A 26,042-nucleotide genomic window follows, 5' to 3' on the forward strand; every position below is an offset into this window, starting at 1 on the left:
CTGGCTCCCGCATCCCGGCAAGCCTGTAATGGGAATGGGAAAACATGGTTGGCGAGTCCCCACAAAGCCAAATGTGCAGGTTTTGGCCTGTTTTCTGCCTCTAGCCCAGGCGATGCCACCTCACTGGCTGCCACCAGCCGTGTTTACCGCAGCCCTTTGTGGCTTTAATTCAGAAAGTGGTGCAGGGAGATGGAGGAAACGGTGTCACGGGCAGGGAGAAGGCAGGGGATGCTCAGGGCATGCAGATGGGTCTCTGCCACCCCTTTTGCACTGCTGGGGTGCTTCCCCATGTGCCTTCTGCCTGGTTGTGCTTTGCTCCGCCATTCCCACTGGCATGGAGACGCTGTGCTGTGCATCTCGCTGTCACCATAAGCTAAGTGTGCTCTGGCACTGCACGCAGCCCCCCGTGCCTGCCCTTGAGCTGCAGGGCTGGACAAAGCTGGAGGAGAGGAAGGTTTTATTGCTGGAAAGGTTTTCTTCTCCCCCCCTCTCTCCCCCTCATCTCTATTCATCTCCCCAGGGAGGTGGAGGCAGCAGCGGATATTGGAGCTGGGAGCATTTCATATGTAAATGCCCATGTGTGCAAGTCCAGGCCCCTGACCCCCGGCGCGGTGCCAGCATCCATCCATGTCACCCCGCTGGGTCTGGGAGAAGGGCCTGGAGCACATCCTGGTGCTGCGGCTGGGATGGGGACCAGGAGGCCCTGCCAGATCCCTGGGGATAAAGGATGCTGCTCTGGGACGGGCCCTGCCCCAGTGGCTGCTGCCCCGGTGGGTTTGGGGTCACTGGCTGTTCCACTCGGTCTCCAGCTCCGGTTTCCCAGGGCGGAGGCTGCCGCAGCCCCGCGGTGACACGAGCCTTGGGCTCGGCTCAGGAAACCCGTTTGATTACAAATTCATTGCCAGGTTAATTTTCCCGGCGGCACGGCCCCGGTTTCGCTTTCTGAGGAGTTTGTTGTTTTCTTGGCAGCCGGCTGAAATCCGGCATCTTCTTGGCCTTCTCCCGTGCCAGTTAATCTCCTGCCTTCATCTGACCTTGTTGCTGCCATGTGCTTTCCCCAGGGGAACCGGGCTCAGATTTTCCCTGTGGCCAAGCAGCCGCGAGTGGGTCTGTGCTTGTTCGTACAGCATCACGCGTACGCTGAGTTCCTGCTGCTCCAAAAGAGATGGGTTTAGATGTAATGTGCTGGCCTCGCTGCCGGAGGGATGCGAGGGATCGGAGCAGCATCCAGCCCTGGTGTGTGCCATGGAGCTGGCGCTGGAGCAGCGCCACAGCTCGTCCCCGTGCCCCGCCGTCGCCGTTTGCTTTCGTCCCATCATGTGATGGTTTCTCCCAGGAGCAGCCCAGGCCGGGGCCGCCCAAGGTGGCCGGGTGCGATAAGAGATCCAGGGCCACCATCTGCCCTGGCCACCGCGGGTGGAGGCTGTGGTGGGTTGCGGTTCCTCCGGCACCGTCTGCCCAGGCCTGGGGAGGAGGATGCAGCCGGTTGCTCCTGGGGATGGGGTGGACGCTCCTCCTCTGGCACAACCACTCTATGAGGTGTCCCCCAGGTGGACTGATGGGTGGTGGGTCCCTGGTGATTTACAGCTATTCCCACCATGACTTTGCAGTGCCAGAGATGGTTTTTGCTCCAGAATGGTCCATCTCACCCCTCCTAAGAGCATCTGATGGGTTTGGGCCAGGCTGGTGGGATCCAGCAGGTCTGGCACTTGAATGAAGTGGGCAGAGTGATGTTAGCAACTGGGTTATTTCATTTGTTTTTTGATGGGTATTAAGTTTCTCTGCAGGATTGTGGTCTCCAGGGAACAGAGGTGTTTGGCTCCTGCCTTCCCCTGTTTGGTTGGTTGGTTTTAATCCCAAATTCCTCTCTGCTGCTGCACACCCGCCTGGCCAGGAGCTTGCAGCAGAGCCAGGGTGAAGCATCAGGTCAGAGCGTGGCACAGACACGGGTAAATCCCTGGCATGATCCCCGGGAGCATTCACGCTCTGGGCAAGTGAGTGTGGAAGAACCAGGGCCACATGCAGGCACAGGGTGCTCTGGGGGTCCTGCTCCTCAGCTCTGCTGTCCTTGGGGGACCAGGACCCCCCCATCTTTGCTCCAATGGGGCCAGCTGCTGGAAGAAGCTGCCTGCCCTTCGCCTGCCTCCTGCTCGGCGTTAATCAGGTTTCACACTGCTTAGTTTGGGACATCTAATGAGATCAGGGCTCAAGGTTGCTGCCTGCCCTCCATTTGCAGAGGGAAACAGGAGAATCGGCTGCTTCCTTCTCTTTCACCTCCATTTCTTTGCACATCTCCTGTCCTGAGCAGGCTGCGGGGTTGCAGGTCCATGAGCCACCCTCGTGTTCTCACCATAGTTGAACCCCGGGCTGCTTTGTGGAGGGCACCAAGGGAGCTAAAGAGAGTACACAGCTTCCTACCAGCAGCTCTTTTGCAGGGAGCTGGGGGTGTTCATGGGATCATTCCTGGTTGGGGGGGATCTGGCCCCGACACTGCTGTGTGGAGCCTGTGCAAACACGACTCCCAAGCGCGCCCCGAACAAAGCACGGCCAGTTCCCACTAGCCTAACGTTTTCCTAGTTCTCCCGCTGCCAAGCAGCCTTTGGTTGGCGTTGGAATAACAAGCCTCTTTGCCGAGACACCGGGCCTTTTGTTAGCTGCTAGAAAAGGAGTTTTGATGCCCGCCATCCTTCCACCCCCCTTCCCAGCTTTCCTGCTCCCTACACTGCTGCTGTGGGAAGTGCAAAGCTTGGCCATGAGCAACCGATGTTGATGCCACCACCATGGGGTTCGGCACTGCTGGGGTGCAGCTCCGCACCCCAACGGGATCTGGTCCTTCCAAGAGGGTTGGGGGCTCATTTGGGATTTTTTCCAGGATTCGGGGCATTTTCTGGTGCTTAGTTCCTGTGAAGGGGGTGGGAGCGGGTGCAGGATGCGGCCGGTGCTCAGGGCTCTGCTGCTGGGGCTTCCTCAAACCTCGTGGTGGGGTTTTGGTGTGATTTTCGCACGGGTTTCTCCCCTCGCGCTGCCGTCGGGGCGTGCTGGGAATCACGGAGCGGGTGTTTACCCAGCCATGGAGATGGCGGGATGTGGAGGTGTGTGGCGTTGTCCCGGTGGCCGGAGGGGCAGGGAGGGACCCAGAGATGCCATCGCCTTCCTCCTCCTCCTCCAGCCTGGGAAAGATGCCACGTCGCCGTGTCAGCACAGGCCCTTGGGAAAGCGAGCAGACGTGTGTGTCCTCTCGCACGTGGGGGTGCGAGCACGCCTTCCCCCGTGCCCAGAGCTGGGATAATGTTGTTCACTCCCAAAAAGTCGGAGTGTTTTCTGCTGGGAGACCTTTGCATCCCCATCCTCCCCGCCTTCAGCACTGGCTTCACATCTTCCTCTCACCATGTGCGCCAGGAGCTGCCCTCGCCTCTTAGAATGGTAGAATCATGGAATGGTTTGGGTTGGAAAGGACCTTAAGATCATTCAGTTCCAACCCCCTGCCACGGGTTGGAACTGGGTTGCTCCAAGCCCCATCCAGCTTGACCTTGAACACCACCAGGGATGGAGCATTTACCACTTCTCTGGGCACCCTGTGCCAGCGCCTCAGCACCCTCACAGGGAAGAACTTCTTCCTTATATCTAACCTGAACTGCCCCTGTTTCAGTTTAAACCCATTATGGGTTTACGGCCCTCTTGGCCATCTGCCTCCTGATGTGCAGCTTTGATCTGTGCCCTGGTACCCAGCCGCTGCCTGTCCCTGTCCCCTGCTCCCTCCTGTCTTCTTGCAGGGTGATGCCACCGGGTCAGCGCTGGCTCAGTGGGGTTTGGTGCTTTCCCGGAGCCCGGGTTGCATGGCCACGAGTTTCATGGCATCATGTGGTGAGCCAGCGCAGTCGGCTCCCTGCCAGCGTCCTCGGAGGGGTGACAAACCAGGGCAGGCTTCTGAGAAGTAGGAAGGGATGAAATAATGCCTGAAATGCTGGTTCAGCATAAACCCAACGGCCTTGCAGTCATCCGTGAGGTTTGTAACACTGGGGAGAAGTGGTGAGATCACCCTGGCCGCCTCTCCAGCCCGATGCACTCGCTTTGGGGCTGAGAGGGAGGGTTCTAAACCCTGGGAAGTGCTAGAGAGGGTCTGAATGAGGATGGTGTTGGTGAAGCTGGTGCTGGGTGTGAGGATCCGCTGGGTCCATGGGGTGTGTGTGGGATTGGGACACTTTTGGGGACACATGGAGGGGTGGGCACCCTGCCCATGCTGGGGCAGTGGGGCTGGCAGTGCTGATGGCCATGGACACCCCTGGGAAAGGTTCTAAATCTGGGCACCAAAAAGGGAGCCCCACCAAGGAAAGGAGTCTTGTGGGGGACCAGGCAAGGTTCCCTGCTGGTGTGGGAAGGGAAATGGTCTCCTTTTTGGTTATTTTAATGGTTCTTGAGGGCCTGGGTCCTCCTGTTGGCTCCATCCATCCCGTTTGAGTCGGTGCCGTTGGACAGCCCCAGTTGGGATGTCACATTCCCATAGATCCCATAACTGCTGGGGGATTTCCACTCCTGCTGCCCGGGAGCAGGAGTTAATCATTCCCCAGCAGCAGGGCTCAGCATTAAGCTGGGAGCAGGTGGCTCCAGCTCAGCTGTTTGCTTTGCACAGTGAAACCTGGCAGGAATGGCGTTTGCTTCCAGCCTTACCTCCAACCATCCACCTCTGCCTCCGCCTCCCAGCAGCAAGGTCACCCCGGGGACCCCCCCGCCGCCCCAGAACAGCTCTGTTGGCACTTCTGTGGGAAGGAAGTCTCTCTTTTTTAAGCTATAGTTGTTATTTTGGTGCCAAGACGTCTGCTGGAAAGGGGAACATCTCCACTCTCATCATCAGCGCTTCCTTCCCCTGGTTCCTGGGAGTTCAGGCTTTACCGCTGATGGGGTGGGGGGTCCAAGCTTCCCCTGCACCCCTTGTCCCAATCCCCTTGTTTGCTGTGTCCAGCTGACCTTTAGCAGCGCGGGCAACTCCTGGGCTGGGAGATTTGCAGTTAAACATTCACTTGAGCAGCCTGTTTAGTGCAGACCCTGGTCTGAGGAGGTCAGCCCTGGGCTAACAAAGCTGCCCTGGACGTTGTGGGTGAAGCCCAGGTTGAACCCCCCCCAGTTCACTGTGCAAACATGGGGGTGATGATGGGGCACTCGGAGCCTCAGACCCTTGTCCCCTACCAAAACCCCTGTTTGCACAAACACCAGTGTCCCTGAGGTTGTTTTTTCCAGGACCACGAGGTACGCTGGGACAAAACGGTCCCAATTTTTCCAGCCCTTTTGCAGCCCTGGAGCTCGGAGGTGATGCCGAGGGGCCGGCACAGCACCCGCGGCCGCTCAGCGATGATGAAAGCCAGAAGGAAAAGTTTCCCGTAGGGAATGCGCCCGCTGTGCCAGGAGCTGGAGGCACATGGGCAGGGCCCGGCGTCAGGGCCCTCCGCATGGCGAGGGATCGGCGGCTCTGCCCGCACACGCACGGGGAGGGTGATTCACAGCACAAGGAGAGGTTTGTGCCGGAGCAGAGGAGCTCGTCCCGCAGGGATGCGCTGGGCAGTGCCGGGAGCCGCGACCTGCCTCCTTCCACCCTTGTGTTTAGTAGCCCAGATCACAAGAAATATCACCTTTGTTCTTGCTTCCCTTTCCCATGGCTGCTGGCGCCGCGGGCAGGGTGGAGCGAAGCCTCCGCGCCCCGGCAGCTCTGCCCGTGCTTGCCGGCAGGACGGGGATGTGCCGGCAGGACGGGGTGCGCTGGCACACGCAGATGCGCTCGGCAGCCGGGGATGGTGTTGCTGAGCTCTGTCTGTCTGTCTGTCCACCCGCAGCAGCGTTTGCTGCTGTTTGCAAGGAGGACGCAATGATGGGTTTATACTAAAACAGGGGAAGTTCAGGTTAGATATAAGAAGCTCTTTATTGTGAGGGTGCTGAGGCGCTGGCACAGGGTGCCCAGAGAAGCTGTGGCTGCCCCATCCCTGGCAGTGTTCAAGGCCAGGTTGGACACAGGGGCTTGGAGCAACCTGCTCTAGTGGAAGGTGTCCCTGCCCATGGCAGGAGGTTGGAACTGGATGATCTTAAGGTCCTTTCCAGCTCAAACCAACCTCTGATTCTATGTGGGTTTAGCCAAGCTCTGGGTTTTGCAGGGGAAGAGCCATGGTCCAGGAGGGTTGATCCCGGCTGAGTGTTGGTGCAGGGCATGTGCTTGGTTCCCCAGCTTGGGGCTGGGGTGCAGTGGCTTTGCTGGAACACTGTGCCCCCCATGCAGTCCCTGCCGAGGCCTGAGCCAGACTGGGCTCCTTTGGGAGCCCTTGGAGAGTGGAGGGTGATGTGTGTCTGTGATTTACCTGGGCATCCCTGATTCAAACCCCGACTGACCTGGGCATCCCTGATCCAAAACCCTGATCCACCCCTTCCTTTGCCATTCACAGCAACTGGGATTTGCCCTCAAAACTTTCCTCCAGAAAGGAGGAAAAAACAACAGAAAGGGGAAAGCATTGCAGAGGAAGCACAGCAGGAAACCTGGCTCCTGTGCTGTGGTTATGAGTTTGTGTGTGCTCAGCACTGCTGCTGGATGGGCTGTTTACCCCGCTGTGGGAAGCGGGGTGTCCCCTGCCCAGTGTGGGGTGGTCCCACTCCCTGTTTGGGACAGAGACCCCCCTTTCTAACACCCCACAGGTCCCTTGGTGCGCTCACAGCCGCTTCTTCCTCATCCAGTGGTGCCTTATGGGGGGGACTGTGAGGGGCACTGACAAGCACCCCCTTGGGCACAGGACGGTCCAGGCAGAGCCCTGGGGAGATGCTTCACCCAGGTACGGCAGCAGCGCCGTGCAGTGACACTCTGGTGCTTCCACAGTGCCACCTGGCTGCCACCTCCCAGGGCTGGGACGTGTGTCCCTTTTGGAGCTCTTGGGGGGCCTTGGTGGCCTCCTGGGGTGCACGGACACCCAGGGGACTGAGGAGCATCCCGGTGGCATCACCCACCCGGTGCCGGGAAGCGTGTGCCGTGGCCGGCGGCTTCCCCAGTCATATAAGGAGATGCGGGAGCCGGGGCCATGTCGCCTGAGCATTACTCACCAGGAGGCACATGGTGGGGAGGGACCGGGACCGGCCTCGGCGCCGGAATGCTTGGCCGGAGCCAGGGGTGACTCAGCTCTGGGTGCTAGGAATGGCTGGAGCGAGTGGGGAGCCGCAGCAGCCCGTGTCCCCCAGCCCATCCCATGGGTACCCTCAAACCCAGGCAGGGCACTGGGGGGAAATAGGGGTGCTGATGGAGGTGATAACCCCACTTTGGGCCATGCACGGGGCTGCAGAAAGCACTTGGTGAAGCAGGGGGTGCTCTGCAAGGTGGGGATCCCCCCATAGGGGGGCACAGCCTCTCTGCTCCCCAAATTCCTGCACAGGCAGGAGATCCGTGGCCTTTCCCCACCCCTTTCCGGGGTGAGGCGACAGTTGTAGCTGAAATAGTCGCCTTGCAAGGGACTGAAATGAGCTGTCTGTGTGTTGGGTGTGCAGGGGGGGGCTGGTGGCTGCATCCGGGGCTGGGGGGTCCCAGAGCCCCAAAAGCTCCCTGCACCCCGGGTCTGCCACGTCCTGTTTGTGGCTGTTATCAGCTTCCTGCAGTGGCAAGAGGCTTGTACTGGTGAGGGAAGCGTGGAAGGGGGAATGGAGTTAAAGTGAGTGGGATGAAGTGGGGGACCACTGGTGTCCTGGTGCAGATGAGGGATGTATTTATATATATATAAATATTCATTATTTTATGTATGTTTACACAGAGATAAAAATATACATGGTTATAGCTATTTAAAGAGTTTCTTTTGCCCAAAGGCTTGCCCAGCTGGGGATGGGGAAAACCAGCTCCTGCTTTCCAGAGCCTTTTCCGCTGGCACATCCCAGCCCATCACCAGCAGCAGCAGGCAACTACCTTGCAAGGTGCTATTTGCCCCACTCATGGTGGCCCACGGGCCCATTTATGGTGGCCTCATGCCTCCTGCAGCACTTCCCCTGCCTTAACACAAAGCAGATTGCTTTAGATGAAAGCTATGCTGGGATATTTTTCATCTGAGCAGGGATGAGGCTCTGGAAAACATATTGCAACAGCGCCGAGCTCCGGGGTAACTGGCTGTGTTTTCCATCACCCATCCCATGGATGATGTCTGGAGGTGGCGGGTGGTGCAGGTCCCTCGTGGAGCCATAAGTGGTTGGGTCTATCAAGTTTTGCTTGATACAGTTTTCTTGGTGGGCCTGACCAGCTTGTGATGTTGGGTTTGGGGAGCTGCTCAGGGGGTTTAAATACAATAGAAATCTCTGCTTGCATGTGGGTGACACCCTGGAGGGTTTCACCATCCCACACTGTGGAGCACTGGCTGCACTTGAACCTGGTCTCCTGGCTCTCCCCATTAGTAAAGCCTGAACCAGCCTGAGGTTTCTCACCTGAACAGCTTTCCCCTTGCTGCAGCCGAACAACCCCCTCTTGTCTGAGCCCTTCTGGGAAGGTAAAGGCCAAAAATGTGTTTAATTCTGTAGAACTTTCTACCCAAAAGTAAGTTTCTTCTCCCAGGAGCTGGTGGGTGACATGATGGGCTCTGAAGGCAAAATGGGCTTTGTGAGGAGCCTCTTCACCCGCTCTGCTTGTGGTTCAATGGCAAACAGGCCAGGGGACGTTGCAGCTGTGGCAGGACTCATTGCTCTTGATTTCCCTGAGCTGTTTCTGCACCTTCGCTGCCGGAAACGGTTCTGAACAGAAGTGAAACTGAGAGCAACGCCCAGCCCAGCACTGACAGTTGATAACCGGGGTTGGGCTGCAAGGTCTCACCGTGCAAGATGCCGCGGTGGTGGTGGCGAGCGTGGCACCCGGCTGCAGGAAGGGCTGGGATGCGGATGAGCGTTTGCCTTTTGTGTAGAGCATCTCTTATGGGTATTTCCCCATGTGGGTGTCCTGGCAATTAATACACGGGCATCCACGGAGGGGAGGGAAACACTTTTGGGGTACCAACTCCCAGGAGCCCAAGCTGTGTTGCCTTCCCTTGTTGGGCAGTGGGTTTCCTGCAGGCAGATGGGTACAGGGTGCCTGCCTCTCCCTGCTGCTGTCCCCTCCATCCCGGCTGACCTTGGTATGTTGGCATCACCAGGCTGCCAACCCTCACCCGTTGGGGTTCATGCCTCTCCCGAGCCCCCCATGAGGAGCGGGGTGCTGCGGTGATGCTGCACAGCAGCTGCTCCCACCGATCCCACCCTCGCTGGAGCCGCAGCCGCCTTCCAGAGGGGCTGGGAATGGAAAGTGAGGAGATGACGTCTCCCCCCCGGAGCGGGGGGGGGGGAGGACGGACAAAGTTTGGACGTGTGAACACCAAGGAACGATGTTGGAGCCGGCCTGACGCTTTCTCCCTCTACCCCCCACCCCTTCTCCCTGAGCTCCCAAATCTCCCTGTTCCCGTCCTGGTGACGCTGGCTGTCCCCAAGCCCTGCCAGCGCCGGGGCTGCAGCCAGCTGGAGGCAGAGGCACAGGCAGGAAGTTTCGGAAGCGTCTGCAGGCAGCGGTTCACCCTCCCCGTTCCCTCACCCTCCCGGCGATGCCGGCCTTCCTTGGGAGGAAGAAGTTGGGAGCTGGGCTCGGGATAGCGGGACGGGAGTAGGAGACGATGCCTCTTTTGGAGAGCTCCTATCTGCCGCCCGCCGCCTTTATCCTGAGCCACGTCCTGGGCATCGCCGGCGTCCTGTACTGGAGGAGCCGGAGCAGAGAAGGTAGGGGCAGCCCCCGCGGGGGGAGAGGCGTAAGATGGCCGGCGGCATTCCCGCATGGAGCACGGCTGGTTCTGCCTCTCCATGAGCTGTGGCAGCAGCACGGGCAGGGATGGACGTGGCTGGCGGGGAGGAGGATGTGGTGGTGGGGTCCCCGTGCCGGGGGGGCAGAGGTTTTGGTGCCTAAATTTGGTCTCGCCACCCATTCCCGGCCCACGCTGGGGTGGGAGCGGCTGGGATGGGGGTTGTCCCACTGGGATGGGGGTTGTCTCACTGGGGATGAAGCTGCTTTTTGTCTCGGCGCAAGCCCACGACACGTGGCTGGTGTTCTGCCTCCCATCTCCTGCCCCTCACCATCTCCATTAGCCACCAGCACGGGCAGGACGCGGCCCCAGAGCTGCTCCCGGCGCTGGCACGGCCTCGCTGAGCAGCTGGGGCTCACCCTGCCTCAGTTTCCCAAAATAGGGCTCGCACATGACCGCTGCCCGAGGAGGACGAGGATTCGTTACAGGGATGTGCGACAGCTCCGGGCCCCAGACGAGCACTCGGCAACTTCTTCTCTGTCCTGACCTCTTTCTCCTGGGATTAGTTTGTTTTCATTCCTCCCTCTGTTTTTCCACCAGTGCTCGTTCTCGCCTCTGCCTCCACATGGGGCCTTTTCCCTGCATCCGTGACCAATTCCCCCTTTTCTTTCGCTTTTCCCATGCAAAGGAGCGAGGCTGCAGAGCCTGGGCAGAACGCAGGGACTTTTCCCCAAATATCACTTTGGGATATTCTTCCTTTCTCCTTCAAAACTACTTGGGAGACTGAGTTGCACAACGGTGCTGCTGTGCAGAAATGCCCCCTGTCACCCAGTAAACCCAGCCTGGCTGCAATTCCTCCTCTTGATCCACTATCCCTTGTCCACTCAATCTCAATGTCCCTTTGGAAGAACTCCCAGTGCAAGTGTTGCAAGCAGCCAGTATATTCCATATCAGTTTTCCTTCATCACTCCTTCCCGGAAAAGCTCAGGTAATACCCACCCCACAGGCACAGCATCCTGGAAGTCGAGGATCATCTCACAGCAGGTTCTGTTGCCCTGTGATGTTCTCCCACCTCTGCCCAGCATCTGCCCGGGGCTCCTTTGCATCACCACTTCTCAGGTGTCTTCTTCCTCATTCCATATCTGGGTGTTGCGTAGTTTTCCACTGCAGGTATCTCCTGTGCATTCTTCCAGGCTGAATCAGGCACCGTTTCCTCTCCCTGTTTTGAAAGGCTCTGTAAATCCTGCCCGGTCTCGGCTCTGTTGTCATGATGGATTATGTCAGCAGTGAGTTGGCAGCCAGCATATTTGAAATACCTCGTGTTCCTCGGCCAGGCAGGTTCTTTGCATATCCCCCATCTTAAAAGCACCATGTTAAGAAAAAGAAGGCACATTCCCATTCTTTGCCTGGAAGGAGTTCAAAGTGAAAGCGATGGGTTTCACACTGAGCATGGGCTTGGAGATGTCACAGGATCCCAGAGTGGTTTGGGTTGGAAAGGACCTTAAGATCATCCAGTTCCAACCCCCTGCCATGGGCAGGGACACCTTCCACTAGAGCAGGTTGCTCCAAGCCCCTGTGTCCAACCTGGCCTTGAACACTGCCAGGGATGGGGCAGCCACAGCTTCTCTGGGCACCCTGTGCCAGCGCCTCAGCACCCTCACAGGGAAGAGCTTCTGCCTCAGAGCTCATCTCAATCTCCCCTCTGGCAGTCTGACACCTCCTGTATTCCTTCAACTTTAGCAGGAATTAATAAGCAGGAGATGAAAGCTTAGGAGATGCTTCCAGGCTGTATTCCAGCAGGCTGAAGGAGCTGGTGGGGGACACTGAAAGCCCCCGGCTCACTCCCAAGAATGATGAAGGGCCATCCTGGAGGAACACGGGAGAACCTGGTCCCAGCCCCGGGCTCCGGTGGGACAGGGGGTGCTTGGCCAGGGTTAGGATTGGGACTGGGACCAGGCTCTTGCAGCAGCAGCCCGAGGCAGGAGGAGGTGACCAGTGATGGAATCTGGCAGTGAGTGATGCCAGGGATGATGGAGGAGAGATCCTGGGGGAGCGGCAGCTCCGGGCCGGGCGTGTTGGGAGCTGCCGGGGCCAGGCAGGCTGCCAGGACAGAGGCTGCTGCAGGCAAACGGGGCAGGGAACTGTCTGTGCAGGGTGCTGTGGTGGTGTAGGAGGGTCCCTGGCACCCGGTGCCGGTGGGAGCCCTCCCAGTGGTGATGGAAGTGCCTGGGGTCTGTGGGTCTTTCTTCCCACGTCCAGCTGATGCCCCTGGTTTTGGGGGTGCTGGAGACCAGCAATGGGGCAGGATGGTTTTCCCCATCCCTCCTTGCTAGTTGGGTTCACTTGAGGGACCGACAGTGGGAAAACCTCAAAACCCACCTTCTGCCTCTGCTCCTTGCTCCTTGCTGCTTCTGGCCCCTCTGCAGGGGTGGAAAGCAGACAGTGCCCCGGTGCCTTTGGGATCCCCATTCCTGGGAATGTGGTAGGCTGTGCCCTGATGTACAAGTGGGTGAGGAGGGAATGAAGCCGCACGTGTGGTCCTGCAGAGGTGCAGGCACCATGGAGCATGTCTCGGAGCACTTCCTGGCTGTCCCACAATTGGTCCCTATGCCCCCGGGCTGGGCTCTGCCTGGGCAGGGATGGGGATGTCCCAGGTTGGGTTGTTGCTTGGCTCGTCCCGGTTTTTATCTCTGTGAGTCTGACCTGTCTCGAGAAAGCAGCAACATGAAAGTGCTTCACATCTGGAGCATCCTTACAGCTCCAACAGCATCGGCTGTGCTGGAAGCCATGGAATGGTTGTGTGGCACTGCTGGCTTGTCTGCGGAGAGGTGCAGGTTTCACCCCTGCTCGCTGCCTGTGGCTGGTGACACGGTGGTTCTTGGTGGCTGGGGTGAGTCTCTGCTGGACAGGGGAGAGGACAAGCATGGGGGGGTTGCAATGAGTTGCTCATCAAGATGACTCTGGCAAAGATTAGCCAGAGAGAGATAAGCCTGCAATGCCTTAATATCGTTAGTAAGCAGTAACTGGGCATTATTATTAGCTCAGATGATAGCACGAGTGCGGGGTGGGGAGGTGTAATCTGGTCAGAGCCCAGGAACCACCCAAAAGTGGTGAGACAGGGCAAAAAAGGGAGGAAAAGCCCCTATTTCTGCAGGAGATGGGAAGAGGGAGCACACCAAGGAGCTGCTGGCCTGCAGGCACCCCCTGGATCTGGCTCTGGAGCCTCGCTGCAGACTTTCCATGTGGGACTTGGTGATGTGCCTCCATCCCTGTGTGATCCACGTGGTGCTGCGGGACATGCTCCCGCCTTTCCCCGGCAGCAGCCCGGCTCCTGTCACCCTCCTGGCCGGGCTCCTGCCGGCAGAAGGTCTGCAGGGGGATTATATTTAGAAGAAAAGGAAGAGCGGTGGTGATAAGGAGGCCCCCGTTATCTCCCCGCGTGCCGAGCGGGGCTGCGGCCGAGTCCCGGCTCTGCTTTGGACCCGGGAAATGATTTGGGAAGGATCTGCAGGCAGGCAGGCGAGAGCGGGGAGAACAGCCCGGCATTGTCCTTCCCGTCCCTGGTGCAATTAACTGGAAAACAAGACGAGGGAAAACAAGCCAGGAGCCTGCTGGTGGGGCAGTAGCTCTGCCCCTTCCTCGCCGGGAGCTTTGCGAGCGGCTTTGCCGGCCATTGGGATCACGGGTGGTGAGGCACCGGGCAGGCTGGGAGCACCGGGAGAAGCACAAGGAGCAGGGGAAGCAGCCGCTGAGGTGATGATGGGGTTTGGGGCGATGCCCTGGAGGAGGAAGGGCTGGTGCCTGCGCCGGGGGTAGGAAGTGGCGCGGTGGGAGGGGCTGCAGCCGAGAAGACACCCAAGGTCAGTGAGCTGGTGGTGCCACCAAAGACCCTTCCCCAGGAGCCGGGAGGCTGCTTTGCCAGGACCCTGCGCTCCCCGTCCCGGGCTTGGGTGATGGAGAGGAGGCATCTCCCCAGGGAGCAGCGGCGGCTGAGCACCTGCCTCGTGTGCCGGATGTGCTGCATCGGTTAGTACCCACCACCATCTCCTTCCCGACCCGCAGGAAGCTCCCACCACGCTGCCGGCATTGCACCGGGGCACGGCTCCAGCCTTATCCACCCCAAATTAACACCAGGGTTGGGAAAGGACCCTGGAGGGGTCGGATGAAGGAAGGGACCCTAAAAACACATGGGAGTGACGCAGCTTCCTATAGCAGGCGGTGCCAGATGGCAGCTCCGTGACTTGGCCGCATGGTCCCAAGACCAGAGCCCGGTGGGGTGGGGAACCAGAGCTCAACCACTTCATGGATTTTGGCACTTGGTTCCATGCCGTGGCTGGGAGACAGAGCGGGACACAGGGGATGTGGCGTGCCGGTGGCGTGCCGCGTGTTCCCCTGCAGTGCTTTGGGAGGGGGAAGCCGTGGGGTGGATGGGGAGATGTGGTGTTAGATGTTGCGTGCATTGAGATGTGGGGAGGTTTTCCCTGGGGCTGTGGCTGCTCAGATAGAGAAGGGACCCCCCTCAGTGACTCCCCATCCCAGGAAGGGGGACGTGGGGCCATCCGGGCAGGACACGCAGCGTGTCCGGGGAGCCCGGGCCCAGGGATGTTGGTTTTCTCACTTTCCTTGATTTTTGGGCTTAAAATGAAAGGAAAGGCTGCTGCTGCCAGGCAGACTGATGGCAAAGGGATGTCTTGGAGTCATGGGGCACGTCTTTTTCCACTGTATCCCAGGGACCTCCTGGCTGCACAGGGTGGTACTTGGGAGCGTGGGTCATGTCTGGGGGTCAGTACTGAGGCACTTTTTCCTCTGAAGTGATGCTGTTAAAGCCAGGCGATCCTGTTTGGCACAGGGCTGGCTGCTGGGGTTATCGTGAGCCCTCCTCATGCGCCCCAAGGGACCCTCCAGCCCTGTGACCCCATCTCATGCCCTCTCCTTTGATATGTCCATTGTATTATGTTTTTGCACTGAAAACAGGCAAAGCAAAGCCTGCCACAGCTTCTGTACCCCACATTGCCACTTGGCATTGACAGGAGCGTCCCATCCTGTTCCTCCATGGGGCTGGCAGCCGCCCTGGCTGCAATGTGGGGCTGGGACCCCCAGGCATGGGACCCCTGTTGTCACCTGCACTCCCAGGGTGCCCTGGGCTGAGCCGTGGGACAGAAATACAGATTAAATCCAGACAATCCAATGAACCGAAAATACAGCGACACAATAAGCTGCTAATGGCACAGGCTGGGGCTGGTTATGGGGCATCTGGGGTTTATCTCATGCACTAAAGCCTTCCGGGAGCGGGCAGGGGAGGGGGACACCCTCCGGAAGAGGGGGGGAAACCCCAATTCCCTCCCCGTGCTGGTCCAGTAGGGATGTGGAGGCACAGGGGGGACACATTCAGGGGGTTTGGATGCCGCTGCCAGCTGCAGCTATACCTGTCCAATCATCCATGCTGATTTTATTCAAATAACACGATTCCCTCCCCAAAAACCCATCAGTCTATCTTCTTGTAGCTGTGTGGATGCTCCCGGTGTGGAGCGAGATGTTCCCAGAGCTGCCTGTCCTGCACTAACCCGTGAACAAGCAGCCTCTGTACCCTGCGCGGGCACAGGATCCACCCTGGCACCGGCAGCGATTCCGCTGTCTCTTCCCCTCATTTCAAAGTCATTTGAGTTTCTGCATGAGAAACACTGACCAAGAGCTGCCTTTTGTCTTCTTTTGACAGATGAACGGGACAGAGTCCAGAAGAAAACCTTCACTAAATGGGTCAATAAACACTTGATGAAGGTAAGAGTCATGGAGTTTATTATAAGACCAGTTCAGTGACCATCTGTGTGTCTGCTCTGGCTCAGCACTGGATGCTAAATGCCTTTTTCTTAAAGAAGTTTTATTTCATCTAGGAGTTTGTGCATGGATTTGAGAGTTCACACACGTGTCAGTGCTCAGAGCAGAGCTGGTTGCAATGGGAATGTGCTGGTGCCTTTGGAGGGCACTGTAACATCAGCACACAGCCCTTGTTAGAACATGTGCCTCCTGAGTACCTGGTCCTTGCTTTACCACGAGGCTTGTGCACCATCAGGGTGAAAGAGGAGATCCCAGTGCCCCATTTCAAGGCAAAGGGGCTGTATTGTCTTTTCAAGGATACTCCTGCATGGAAATGGGCTGTAAAGGGAGATGCTTGCGGTTGTAGGTAGCTAAGCAGGGTTAACATTGCACTGTGAGGTGCCTAATGCTTTTCTCGGTTAATGCCAGGTGTCTTGTAATTAATTCGCCCTTTGCCAAAAAAGAAAAAGAGGGAACAAGAAGAAGGAGTTGTCTGGGCATTAGGTGTCACGGTGTGTTTTCCTACCAGCTCTGCTGAGCTCAGCATCGAGCTTTTGGCTACTTGCTTGTTGTGGGAAAACATCAAGGGATGCACCCGGCTCTGGGGCTCCAACATAAGGATGTGGACCTGCTCGAGCAAATCCAGGGGAGGCCCCGGAGCTGCTGCGAGGGCTGGAGCAGCTCTGCTCTGGAGCCAGGCTGAGAGAGCTGGGCTGGGGCAGCCTGGAGAAGAGAAGGCTCCTGAAGGGGAGACCTTAGAGCAGCTCCAGTGCCTGAAGGGGCTGCAGGAAACCTGGAGAGGGGCTTTGGACAAGGGCCTGTAGGGACAGGCCGAGGGGAATGGCTTTAACCTGCCAGAGGGGAGATTGAGATGAGCTCTGAGGCAGAAGCTCTTCCCTGTGAGGGTGCTGAGGCGCTGGCTCAGGGTGCCCAGAGAAGCTGTGGCTGCCCCATCCCTGGCAGTGTTCAAGGCCAGGTTGGACACAGGGGCTTGGAGCAACCTGCTCTAGTGGAAGGTGTCCCTGCCCGTGGCAGGGGGTTGGAACTGGAGGAGCTCCCTTCCAACCCAAACCATTCCAGGATTCCCACATGAGTAAAACCCAAGGACAAGGTCTGGGTGTCTGGGAAGAGCAGGTCCAAAGGTCAGTCTGCTCTCACAGCCTGCAGAAGCCTCCTCTGCTCTCACATGGAAGCTGGGTGCTGTGTTTTGGGAGCTGCTCTAAGGCAGCCTGAGCACTTAAATCACCGCTTCAGGACCGAGCCACCCTTCCTGCAGAGCTCTGTGTGCAGTGTTATGGGATTGCCCAGAATACGGGTGCTTTAACAGCCTGATTTCATGTGTAAAAGTGGCAGCGGGTTATCTGGGAGACGGGAGGCTGCTTTCCTTAGCCGTCATTCTGGAATCACCATGTTTAGTGCTGGCTGTTCCTCCTGCAGGTGCGCAAGCACATCAATGACCTCTACGAAGACCTACGAGACGGCCACAACCTCATCTCCCTCCTGGAGGTGCTGTCAGGGGTCAAGCTGGTAAGTGCCCAGGGCTGGGCAGTGATGCTGCTGCCACCCTTCCCCATAGGTCCTCTCCATCCTCCTCCCACTCCCCTCTGTCATTTCTTATGCCATAGTTTTGTTTTCAAATGTCTGTTGTTGTTTCTTTTATTATTATTAGTTATTATTTTATTCATTTCCACTCAGACCTGTGTTCCCCAGGCTGGTCTCTCGGGTCCCCCCAGAGCCTCTGGCTTGTGGTGCCCTGGGTAGAGCCCTCTTTTTGTGAAGGCTTCAAACCTTCACCTAGATTTGCCTCTGCATCTAAAATAATAATGGCTTTGACTAAAACTCTTTCTGTGAGAGTTTGCCCAGTGCTTTAGCTCAGGTTTGACACTCCTGCCCCATGCTCAGCTCCTGCCCGAGCTGGATTTGTGGCCTGCAAACCTCGTCCTGCGTCATGAGCATCGTAGAGTCCCCCTCCTTCCTCCTCCTCCTCCTCAGACTGACACATTCACTCAGCTCTGGGAAGATCCCAGTTGCTGCAACAGGGTAGCACAGCAGGAATTATTTTAGCTTTCCCCTAAAATAGGATCTGGGTAAAGATCTCCCAACTCCCTCCGTTACCCTCCAGAAGATGCCAAATCAGGTTTTTGTGGGGGCTGAAAATTTGGATCAAGCTACTTGTGATCCAGACAGCTTCCTTCTCTTCACTCCGGCTTTCAAATCCAAGGGGAAATGCCTGTGCTGGAGCCCAGGGTGTGCCAGAGATCCAGCCACCTTCATCCCCACTCTTTTGTTTTCCCTTTCACCTGGGTGTTGCGTTTTGGTTTCCATTGTGTCTCCCTGCCGTGTCACCCTCCCGTCGCCGCCGTCCCTCCCGTCCTCAATAGCAAATAGAGCCGCCAGCTCAGCGGAGCCTTCGCCTGGTGAGAGCGCCGGCCTGGTGCCGTGCAAGCAGCGAGGAGCGGGAGGAGGAAGATGATGATGATGAAGAAGTAGGTTGGGTCTGTATCCCAGGCAGGCACTGGAGTGCCGTCGGATAGTCCAGTGCAGCCCGGAGGCTCCGACCTTCCCTTCTCCTCGGTTTTGGATAAAACCCACCCAGGGTGGTCACCCTGAGCGAGGGTCTGCAGGAGGGAAGCTGTAGGAGCACAGGCTCCCTTTGCTGCCGTCCTCATTCCTGGGCTCTGCTCGCCTGAACTGGATTATCCGTGCGCGCACTGCGGTGCCAGCCTGCAGTCAGGGCACACCACCCACCCGGGGTGACAGCATGTGTCCCCCCCACGGGGCTGCAGTGATGGCCGCTCACCTCGCACTGCATGGACAGGGCACAGGCACCTTATCGGGGGGGCTGGTGCCACTGTAGGGTCCGGGGCACAACCAGCAACCCCATGCATGTGAGTGGAGGTAGGAGCGAGCACAGACTGGCACAGCCGGGGGTCTCCATGAGGGGGCCAGACCCCAAAGCCTTGCTCAGGGGTACAAGGTGTGTTTTCCAGCCCCCTTTGATCTGGGTGATGAGTCCCTTGTGCATGGTGTCACTTCCACCTGGAGCAGTGCAGGAGGAGCTGGGCCATGGCATCTTCCCACCAGGCTCCAGTCTCTGCAGCCCTGGAGATGTTCTCCTTGCAGTGACAGCTCTTCCCCTTCAGGCTGGGGAAGGAAGGGGACCCAGAGGACTTGGAGTGTCCCAGCAGTTCAGAGCATCCTGGTGATGCCTCATACTGAGGTTTGGATCAGGATTTGGGCATTGATCCTCCTCCTGCTGTATCAAAGCAGATCCAGCATCCCATATCCCATACCCCTCCCCTGGCCACAGCTCAGCCTCCTGGTACCTTGGCAATTCCCCCACAAGCAGTAGCAGTGATGAGCACAGCCCAGGGCATTCCCCAAGGGTTTGGAGGTGGGATGTGGAGCCCACATGTGGGATGAGCTGAGCTGGGTCTGCAGGGGCTGAGGCTGAGGTCATGGCTTCTTTGCCATCAGAGAGGACCTGCCTGTGTCCCCATGTCCCGCTGTGGAGCAGACCTGCCTCTGCTTCCACGTGGATGGGTCAGACCGTGCATCCGCTCATGCACAGCTCTCTTTGCTGAGCCCTATTCCCAGCTTGTCTGACTTTGGGATGGGTGGGATCCTGCCCTGGGATCTTGGAGGCTGTGCCGGTCCTGCCTGCTGCCAGCTGAGCACAGAGCTCAGAGCCCGGATGCCAACCCTCGAGGTCTTGGATGAGGTCAAGATCTTGGGGTCTTCCCACCTCCATGCCCCACCGTGGTCGTTTTGCCCTCTTGCAGCAGGATCACGCGTAGCAATGACTTTATTTGCCTGCAGAGCAAGAGGATAGAGCAGGATGTGTGAAGTGCACGGGGTCACAGCAGCACGCTGGGCACGGGGGGTGGCTGTGCATGTGGGGAGCTGCCAGCCCGGCTCCATGAGCCCCCCCTGAACCTGCTGCCTTTGTCTTGCAGCCGCGTGAGAAGGGGCGGATGCGTTTCCACCGGCTGCAGAACGTGCAGATTGCCCTGGATTTCCTGAAGCAGCGACAGGTAAGGGCTGAATTAGGCTCATCCAGAAGCAGAGCCGGGTGATTCGTGGTTCTTTCCCCTGGCTGGGGCTCGGGAAGGGTGTTGGGAAGCAGCATCAGCCTGTGCCCGGGTGTGCCCATCCCCGTGGTGCTGGTGCTGATGAGGATGGCTGTCAGGGGACATTCCCCTGTAGGTGTTGTTCCCTCTCAGAACCACCCATGCAGCACAAAAATCAGTATCAAAATGAGGGACCAGGCTCCAGTTGTGGGAAGACGATTGCAAATGTCACAGACAGGCACTTCTGTTCCCCAAAAAGCCTTAGCCGGAGCTCCCCGGCAGATCCCAGCACTGGGAATGGGCAGCTGCGGCACATCCCATGGACAGACAGCATCACCCTTTGGCTTTCAGAGGGCAGGCTTTTGGGAGGTGCTGGCCCTGCAGTGCCTGTGCAGAGCCCAGGCATCCTCCGCACCCCTGGGCGGGATCCGCCTGGAGCACTGGGATGCATCCCCAGACTTGTTGGCTCTGTAGGTGGAACCCCCAGGGCCGCGTGTCCCGTTCTGCCTGTTGGGTCAGGTCTCCCCACCGAGATGCTCCCCAGATATGCCGAGGTGATGATAAATCATACTAGTTCCTGCTGAAGCAGAGACTTTTCTCTCTCTTCGCTGGCCTGGGGGCACTGAATAAACGTGACTGTGCCCCACTCCAGAGAGGGTGAGCTGCTTCCAGCCCCCTGCTCCTCCTCCCAGCCCCTTGATAGAGACATTTTGCCGGGGGCTTTCGGGAGCTTGTTTCTCTACTTGGATGAAACAGCTTTTCCTTTGAAGCAGGATGTCTTATCCCATATGCTCCTGCTAGAGAGTGATCGTGGAGCCCTGTTGGGGAGTGGGGACCCTCCATGGGGAGCTCACCAGGGGAAAAGAGTCCAAAGCATGTGGCAGCTCGTGGAATACTGGCTGCAGGGAGAGCAGGAGCAGTGGCCAGGCAGCTCTGGGACTGTGGGGCTGGAATCTGCTTGCATGGGGCTCTTGATGAGTGCTGGGGGAGCGCTGGTGAGGGCAGCGCTGGTGTTTCTGCTTCGCTAGAGTTCAAAACCAACCTAAGCAGCCTGGTTTTGAACCCAGGAAGGAGCTGTTGAAGCTCAGCCATCCTCTTCCACCCGTGCTCTGTGGCTGTTAAATTATGCACCAGTGCTCAGGGCTTTGGGGATGAGGCGCTTCTCTGGGTGAGCTAAAATAAAGCCATTAAGTGCTGGGAAAGCAATTCCAGATGGAGAGCGCTGGAGATGTGAAAAATGCTTCCTGAGACAGGGCATGAGGTGGCCTCGCTGCTGCTTCAGGAAGCACTGGGGTCTTGTGTGTCCCCCCACTGAAGTGCTTGGGGTGGCCCTTGGGGACAGCGTGGTCAGGGACATGTCCCCCTGCTTTCTGTGGGTGAGCTTTGACCCTGGTGCTTCTCCTTTAGGTGAAACTGGTGAACATTCGCAACGATGACATTACGGATGGCAACCCCAAGCTCACCCTGGGGCTCATATGGACCATCATCCTCCACTTCCAGGTAGGTCATGAGAGCTTCTTGCTGAAGGATGCGGGGTGGACGGGGGGGAATGGTGCTGGCATCCGTCTGTCCGCGTGTTCTGTGGCAATGCTGGTGTATGGATTGGTCCAGGGGATCCACACACGTTGCAGGATCATGGAGACTGGTGCTGCAGGAACAGCAACACCCTTTTCCCATTGTTTCCATAATGGGATCATTAATGATGGGCTGTGTGTGGTGGCCTCCCATTGGCACTGGGGTTGTTGGCGGTAGCTGTTTGCTCAGCTGATGTCTCTGGAGGAGAAGAGCAGATTCAGAGGGGGCCGTGGGGGAACGGGCTGAGCTCCCACCCGCATGGGGCTGTTATCCCGAGGTGCTCCCGGCCCTTTGTGTGGTTGTTGGAATGGAAAATGTCAGCTGCATGACAGTGGTTCAGGACCGGGGTAGGAGAAGCTCTCTGTCCCTGCTGGGGAACGCAGTTGGGACCGTCTCCAGCAATTGTGTGCTGCAGATGCTCTTGCAAAACAGGGTCTCAGGTCTTTAATACCCTCAAATTACCCAGTTGTAGCTTTGATGCCCTCAGGGCACAGCCCCTAATGCCACCAGTGTGTTGGCATGTTGGCTCGCTGAGCAGTGCTGCTGTCAGCAGCTTGTGAGCTATGTGGCATTAACTCCAGGGCCATTCCCGCTGCGGGACCGAGCTCCTGGGAGCTGCTGTGTCCCAGCTCCCTGCTGCATCCCTGCTGGCATCTTCCAGATGAGGCTCGCGCTGGCTTTGGGACCTCGTAAGGAAGGCTTTAATTCTTGGAGGATGAGTGAGCAGTGCTTTTGGGGGGAGCGTGGGGATAAGTTGGGTGTGAGGCTGCTGGCGAGGCACTTGGCTGGTGGTTTGTCCATGGGAAGCAGCCGGGATCGAGCAGGATCTGGATGCTGAGCAGTCGCTGTTGTCTCTGGTGGCACCCTGGCTGGTGGCATCCCATGCTCGTGGTCCTCATCTTTGGGGTGGCCCAGCCCTGGTGCATCCTCTGCTGCAGGAGACCAGGGAGGGGAGATCAGGAGGTCCTGGGTGCCCCCCGTGCCCAGCTGGAAGGGGATGGCGCCACCCTGCCATGAGGGACAGGGTGGGTGACAAGGGGTCCCATGGGGAGCTGGGCTGGTGCCATGAGCCTGCACGTCCTCTCCCTACTGGGCTAATGGGATTGTTTCTGGGGTTGTGGCTCCATTGTGAACCTCTTAATCTCCCGTGTCCCAGTACCATTGCCTGGGGGCAGGCGGCTGGGAGAGGTTTAGGAAGGGCTGGTGTCCGTATGGAGCAGGGAGCTGGAGCAGTGAAGGTGTGGGGCCTGCCCCCCACACCCTGGAGGCTCTTGGGGTCCCTGACTCCCTTGGTCATCTCCTGGGTTGCTCCTCATGGTGTGTTTCTCCTCTCCCAGCCCTGCTTGCTGGGGCTGAGTTCAGTATCTCCACCTTTATGCCTCCCCCACTCCCCATTTTCTCTCATCCCTGCTTTTGGTGCATGTTGCCCTGCTCTGGTCCCTCTGGTGAGCTGGTGAGCAGAGCTGGGATGCTCAAAACCTGCCCTCAGAAGGGGCTGGACTGGTATGGGATCATCGGCACTGGTTGGGACCCCGCGACTGTGTCTCCCTGAAGCGATGCCAGGTCCCCGGGGTGCCATGTGCTGCTGCTCCACGCCCTGAGCTGGGTGACCCTGGCAGGAGCGTGGGCACATGAGAGCTCTTGGGGCTCTCAGCATTAAGATTTAAGGAGCAAACCTCCCGAATTGGCCAGCAGCATCCCTGTGGAGCCGGCGCATTCCCGCTGGTGTGCGTGCAGAGCTGCTCTGACTCCTCCCTGCTTCCCCCCACCCCGTTTCTTTCCCACCCCTTCCTTTATCCTACCTTTACCAACCTTCCCCGCGTTTTGTGGGGTTTATCCTCCCCATTCCCACCCTCCTCCCCGCTCCGCTGCCTGATTCCTGCTCCCTGTTTGTGTTGGCGAGGGCCGTGCTCCCATTACCTCATGTTTGGAGAACAGGAGCTGCAGCCAATCCCCGCTCCCTCTGCTTTTAGGTCAAGTGATTTCTGAACTGCAGTGAGATGCTTTGAATGTGTGTGCTGGCAGCGCAGGCTGTAAGATGGCTGTCTGGAGCGGCGGTGGGGCTGGCGGGAGGGAGCGCCGGGCACGGGCACCCCGCGGCACGGAGCACGGCACGCGTTGGAGCCCATGAAGCCCCATTCGGGATTGATTCGGGAGCTGGCGACTCGCTTAGCTGCGTTGCTGCCGGCGCCGGGGAGGAGGAGGAGGAGGAGGAGATGGGGAATTCTCTGGGCTGCGTTAAAGAGCCGAAGGAAAAAGCAGTGGGAAAGGCGCCCCTGTCTCCTAAAAAAAGGGTCCGCTTCAAACGGAGGCGGAGGGGGAAGAGGAGGGCGATGCCGGAGGCAGCCCCACAGCAGGAAGCCCCAGCCCTGGAGGTGCGTGAGGATGAGGATGTGCTGAAGTCAAAGGCAGCCCCTCGGGAGGGAGGAGAGGAGCCCGCTCGCTGCAGGGACCCCAAGGCAGCAGCGCTGCACCCCGGGCTCCTGGTGCAGGTGAAGGAGCGGTTCCAGGGCGAGGTGCAGAAGGTTCTGCTGGTGCCGGAGCCGTGGCAGCCGGGCGCAGACGCTGCCGGGGATGAAGGCACCACCGTCATCGCCCGCTTGCTGGACAACCCGGCTGAGGAGGGCTGCGAGAGGGCAGTGAGCCGCCTGGTCGAGCTGCAGAGGAGCGGCGCAGGCAGCCGCCAGGCTGTGCTGCTGCCCCTGCGCCCCAATGGCCATCCCGAGGGGCTCCTGTCCCCGGCCGGCACCGAGGAGCCAGCAAAGAGCCAGGAGCTGGGAGCCAACAGCACCCTGGATGCCTGGGGGAAAGGAGGCAGCAACGACCCTGGCTCCAGCACTGTGTGGACCTGCTCCTCCGCAGCAGAGCCGGGCACCGTTTCAGAGCTGTCGACGCCGTCCCCCATGGTGGATCAGGCAGAAAACCCCGGCGCAGGGAGAACCTCAGGGTTGCCGTCGTCTCAGGCCGGGGAGGGAGATGGGCACGGACCGCCGGCCTCCCGCAGCCCGTCCTCCTTCAGCGGGCGCAGCGGGGGCGCAGCCCGGAGCTCCTCAGGGTACAGCAGCGACCTGGCCACACGTGCTGGAGCTGGTGGGACCACGGCATCTCCCTCTGAAGGTGGCCACAGGCTTGGAGGGGGCCAGGCTTGGAGGGGGAGCTCGGGGACAGCCGGAGGAATGGTCAGTGTCTGCGTATACCCTCACCCCCCTTTTGGACCGGGGCGGGGGGACCTGGTGCAGTGGAGCCCAGATCCTGGTGGCTCCTGGGGACAGTCATTTTGGCAAGGTGCAAGCTCATGCTGAACATGGGTGATGCAGAAAGCTCCCGAAGCCTTTTCCCTTCCGAGCATCTCCATTAGGAAGCATTTTTCAGGGATTAACCCATCCTGTGTTCCCAGCATGGGTGGTCAGAGAGCTGTGCTCACCGGAGCCGGTGCGTGCTGCCTGTGCTCACAGAAGCTCTTGGTGCTGTGTTGGTGTCACCAGTGGCACATGTGCCCTCAGGGCTGCTGGGTTGAGTGCGAGTTTGGGGTATCCCCATCCTGCTGCCTGCGCTAAGCTACCAGGCAGTGGGTGAACGTGGAGGCTCTGCCTGATCTTAAGAGGAAGAGGAGGGGATGATGCTGTGTTGGAGCCTGTTGTTGCTGTTTGCAGGTCTCTGTTTAGGGGTGGCAGGGTGGGCAGAAGGTGCTCTTGGATTTGACCAAGCTCTGTACACCCCAGGAGAAGCGTGTGGTTGGAGGGGCAGGAAAGAGGCTATGGCCCTGATACCTTTGCTGGGTTGGGGCTGGTGTCACCATCTGGCCTTCCGCATCCTGCCACCGGTTGCTTGATGCGCAAGGCTGGTGTTGGAAGGGTTTGGAAGAGGCTGAGCCCAGGTCCTGTGAGTTTCCACTCTCTCTTCTTGCTGGTGCCTCCCTAAATCTTTGTCCTGACACAGACATGTGAAGAAAGGAGGGTGGAGCTGGTGCCGCATCCTGCACCTCCGTACGCGTGTCTCTAGGAGGGTTTCCTGCAAGGATGCCCTCGGGGAAGGGCTCAGCGATTGGAGAACCCCCGTGCTGTGGGAATGGTTGAAAATAGAGGACTTATCCCAGCTGGGTGCTGTGAGGAGTGTCCTGAGGGGCACTGGGGAGCTCAGGTGGGGCAGAGCTGATGGGTGGTTCACAGGAGGTTTCATTCTGCTCTTCATTAGGAGTCACTGGGTAATCAATAAGGGGGTGCTGGGCAGGTGAAGGTTTGTGGGTCCATCCCTGCTGCCTGCACACATGGAGGGTGCCATTCTGCTGCTCACCTATGCTGTATCCATCCTGGCTGTGCTGCCGGGTCCCGGCATCCCTAAGGAAGCGCAGCCACGGGGCTGGAGGAGTTAAAGGCAGCGCCGGCGGTGTGGCAGCGGCTGACAAAGAGCAGTTTTGTGTGTGATGAGCGGATCAGGCTCAGGAGAGGGAGGTGAGCTGCAGCATACCAATTACACATCCTCCAGCCTTCCTCCAGCCTTCCTGATCCTGCAGGACCTGCCTGCGCAGGGATCTCCGGCTGCCGGGGCCTGAGCAGTACCAGCACCCACCCGGGTGTGTTTTGGGGAGGGATGAAGGTGCTCGGGGGGGCTCGGTAGGGCTGGCTCCTGGCACACCTTCTCCCTGCAGTGCCGGGAGGAGGAATCCACTGAGCCTTGCTTTTCCACAGGCACCCTGGAAAATCCGAGCGGCTCCCGCCCTCCCCTTTGTCTGCCCCTTCATTAAGGGGAGTAGTTGTACTAATTGGGGAGCTATTGGGGGGTACTATTGTACTAACTGGGGGGGGACTGGGTGAGGAGGAAGCTG

General features: G+C 58.8%; 1 protein-coding gene across 3 annotated transcripts in view; it reads left to right on the forward strand.

Moving 5' to 3' along the window:
* MACF1 (microtubule actin crosslinking factor 1) overlaps positions 1 to 26,042 on the forward strand; it is a 135,988-nt gene that overhangs the window by 15,875 nt on the left and 94,071 nt on the right. For all 3 annotated transcript variants that reach the window (XM_030504136.1, XM_030504137.1, XM_030504138.1), the window contains exons 3-6: positions 15,475 to 15,536; positions 17,010 to 17,099; positions 19,529 to 19,606; positions 21,050 to 21,142. In XM_030504136.1, the coding sequence (XP_030359996.1) occupies positions 15,475 to 15,536; positions 17,010 to 17,099; positions 19,529 to 19,606; positions 21,050 to 21,142 (323 nt within the window). The remainder of the gene's footprint in view (positions 1 to 15,474; positions 15,537 to 17,009; positions 17,100 to 19,528; positions 19,607 to 21,049; positions 21,143 to 26,042) is intronic.

Source organism: Strigops habroptila, chromosome 12, assembly GCF_004027225.2.
Source record: "Strigops habroptila isolate Jane chromosome 12, bStrHab1.2.pri, whole genome shotgun sequence".
Lineage (NCBI taxonomy): Eukaryota > Metazoa > Chordata > Aves > Psittaciformes > Psittacidae > Strigops > Strigops habroptila.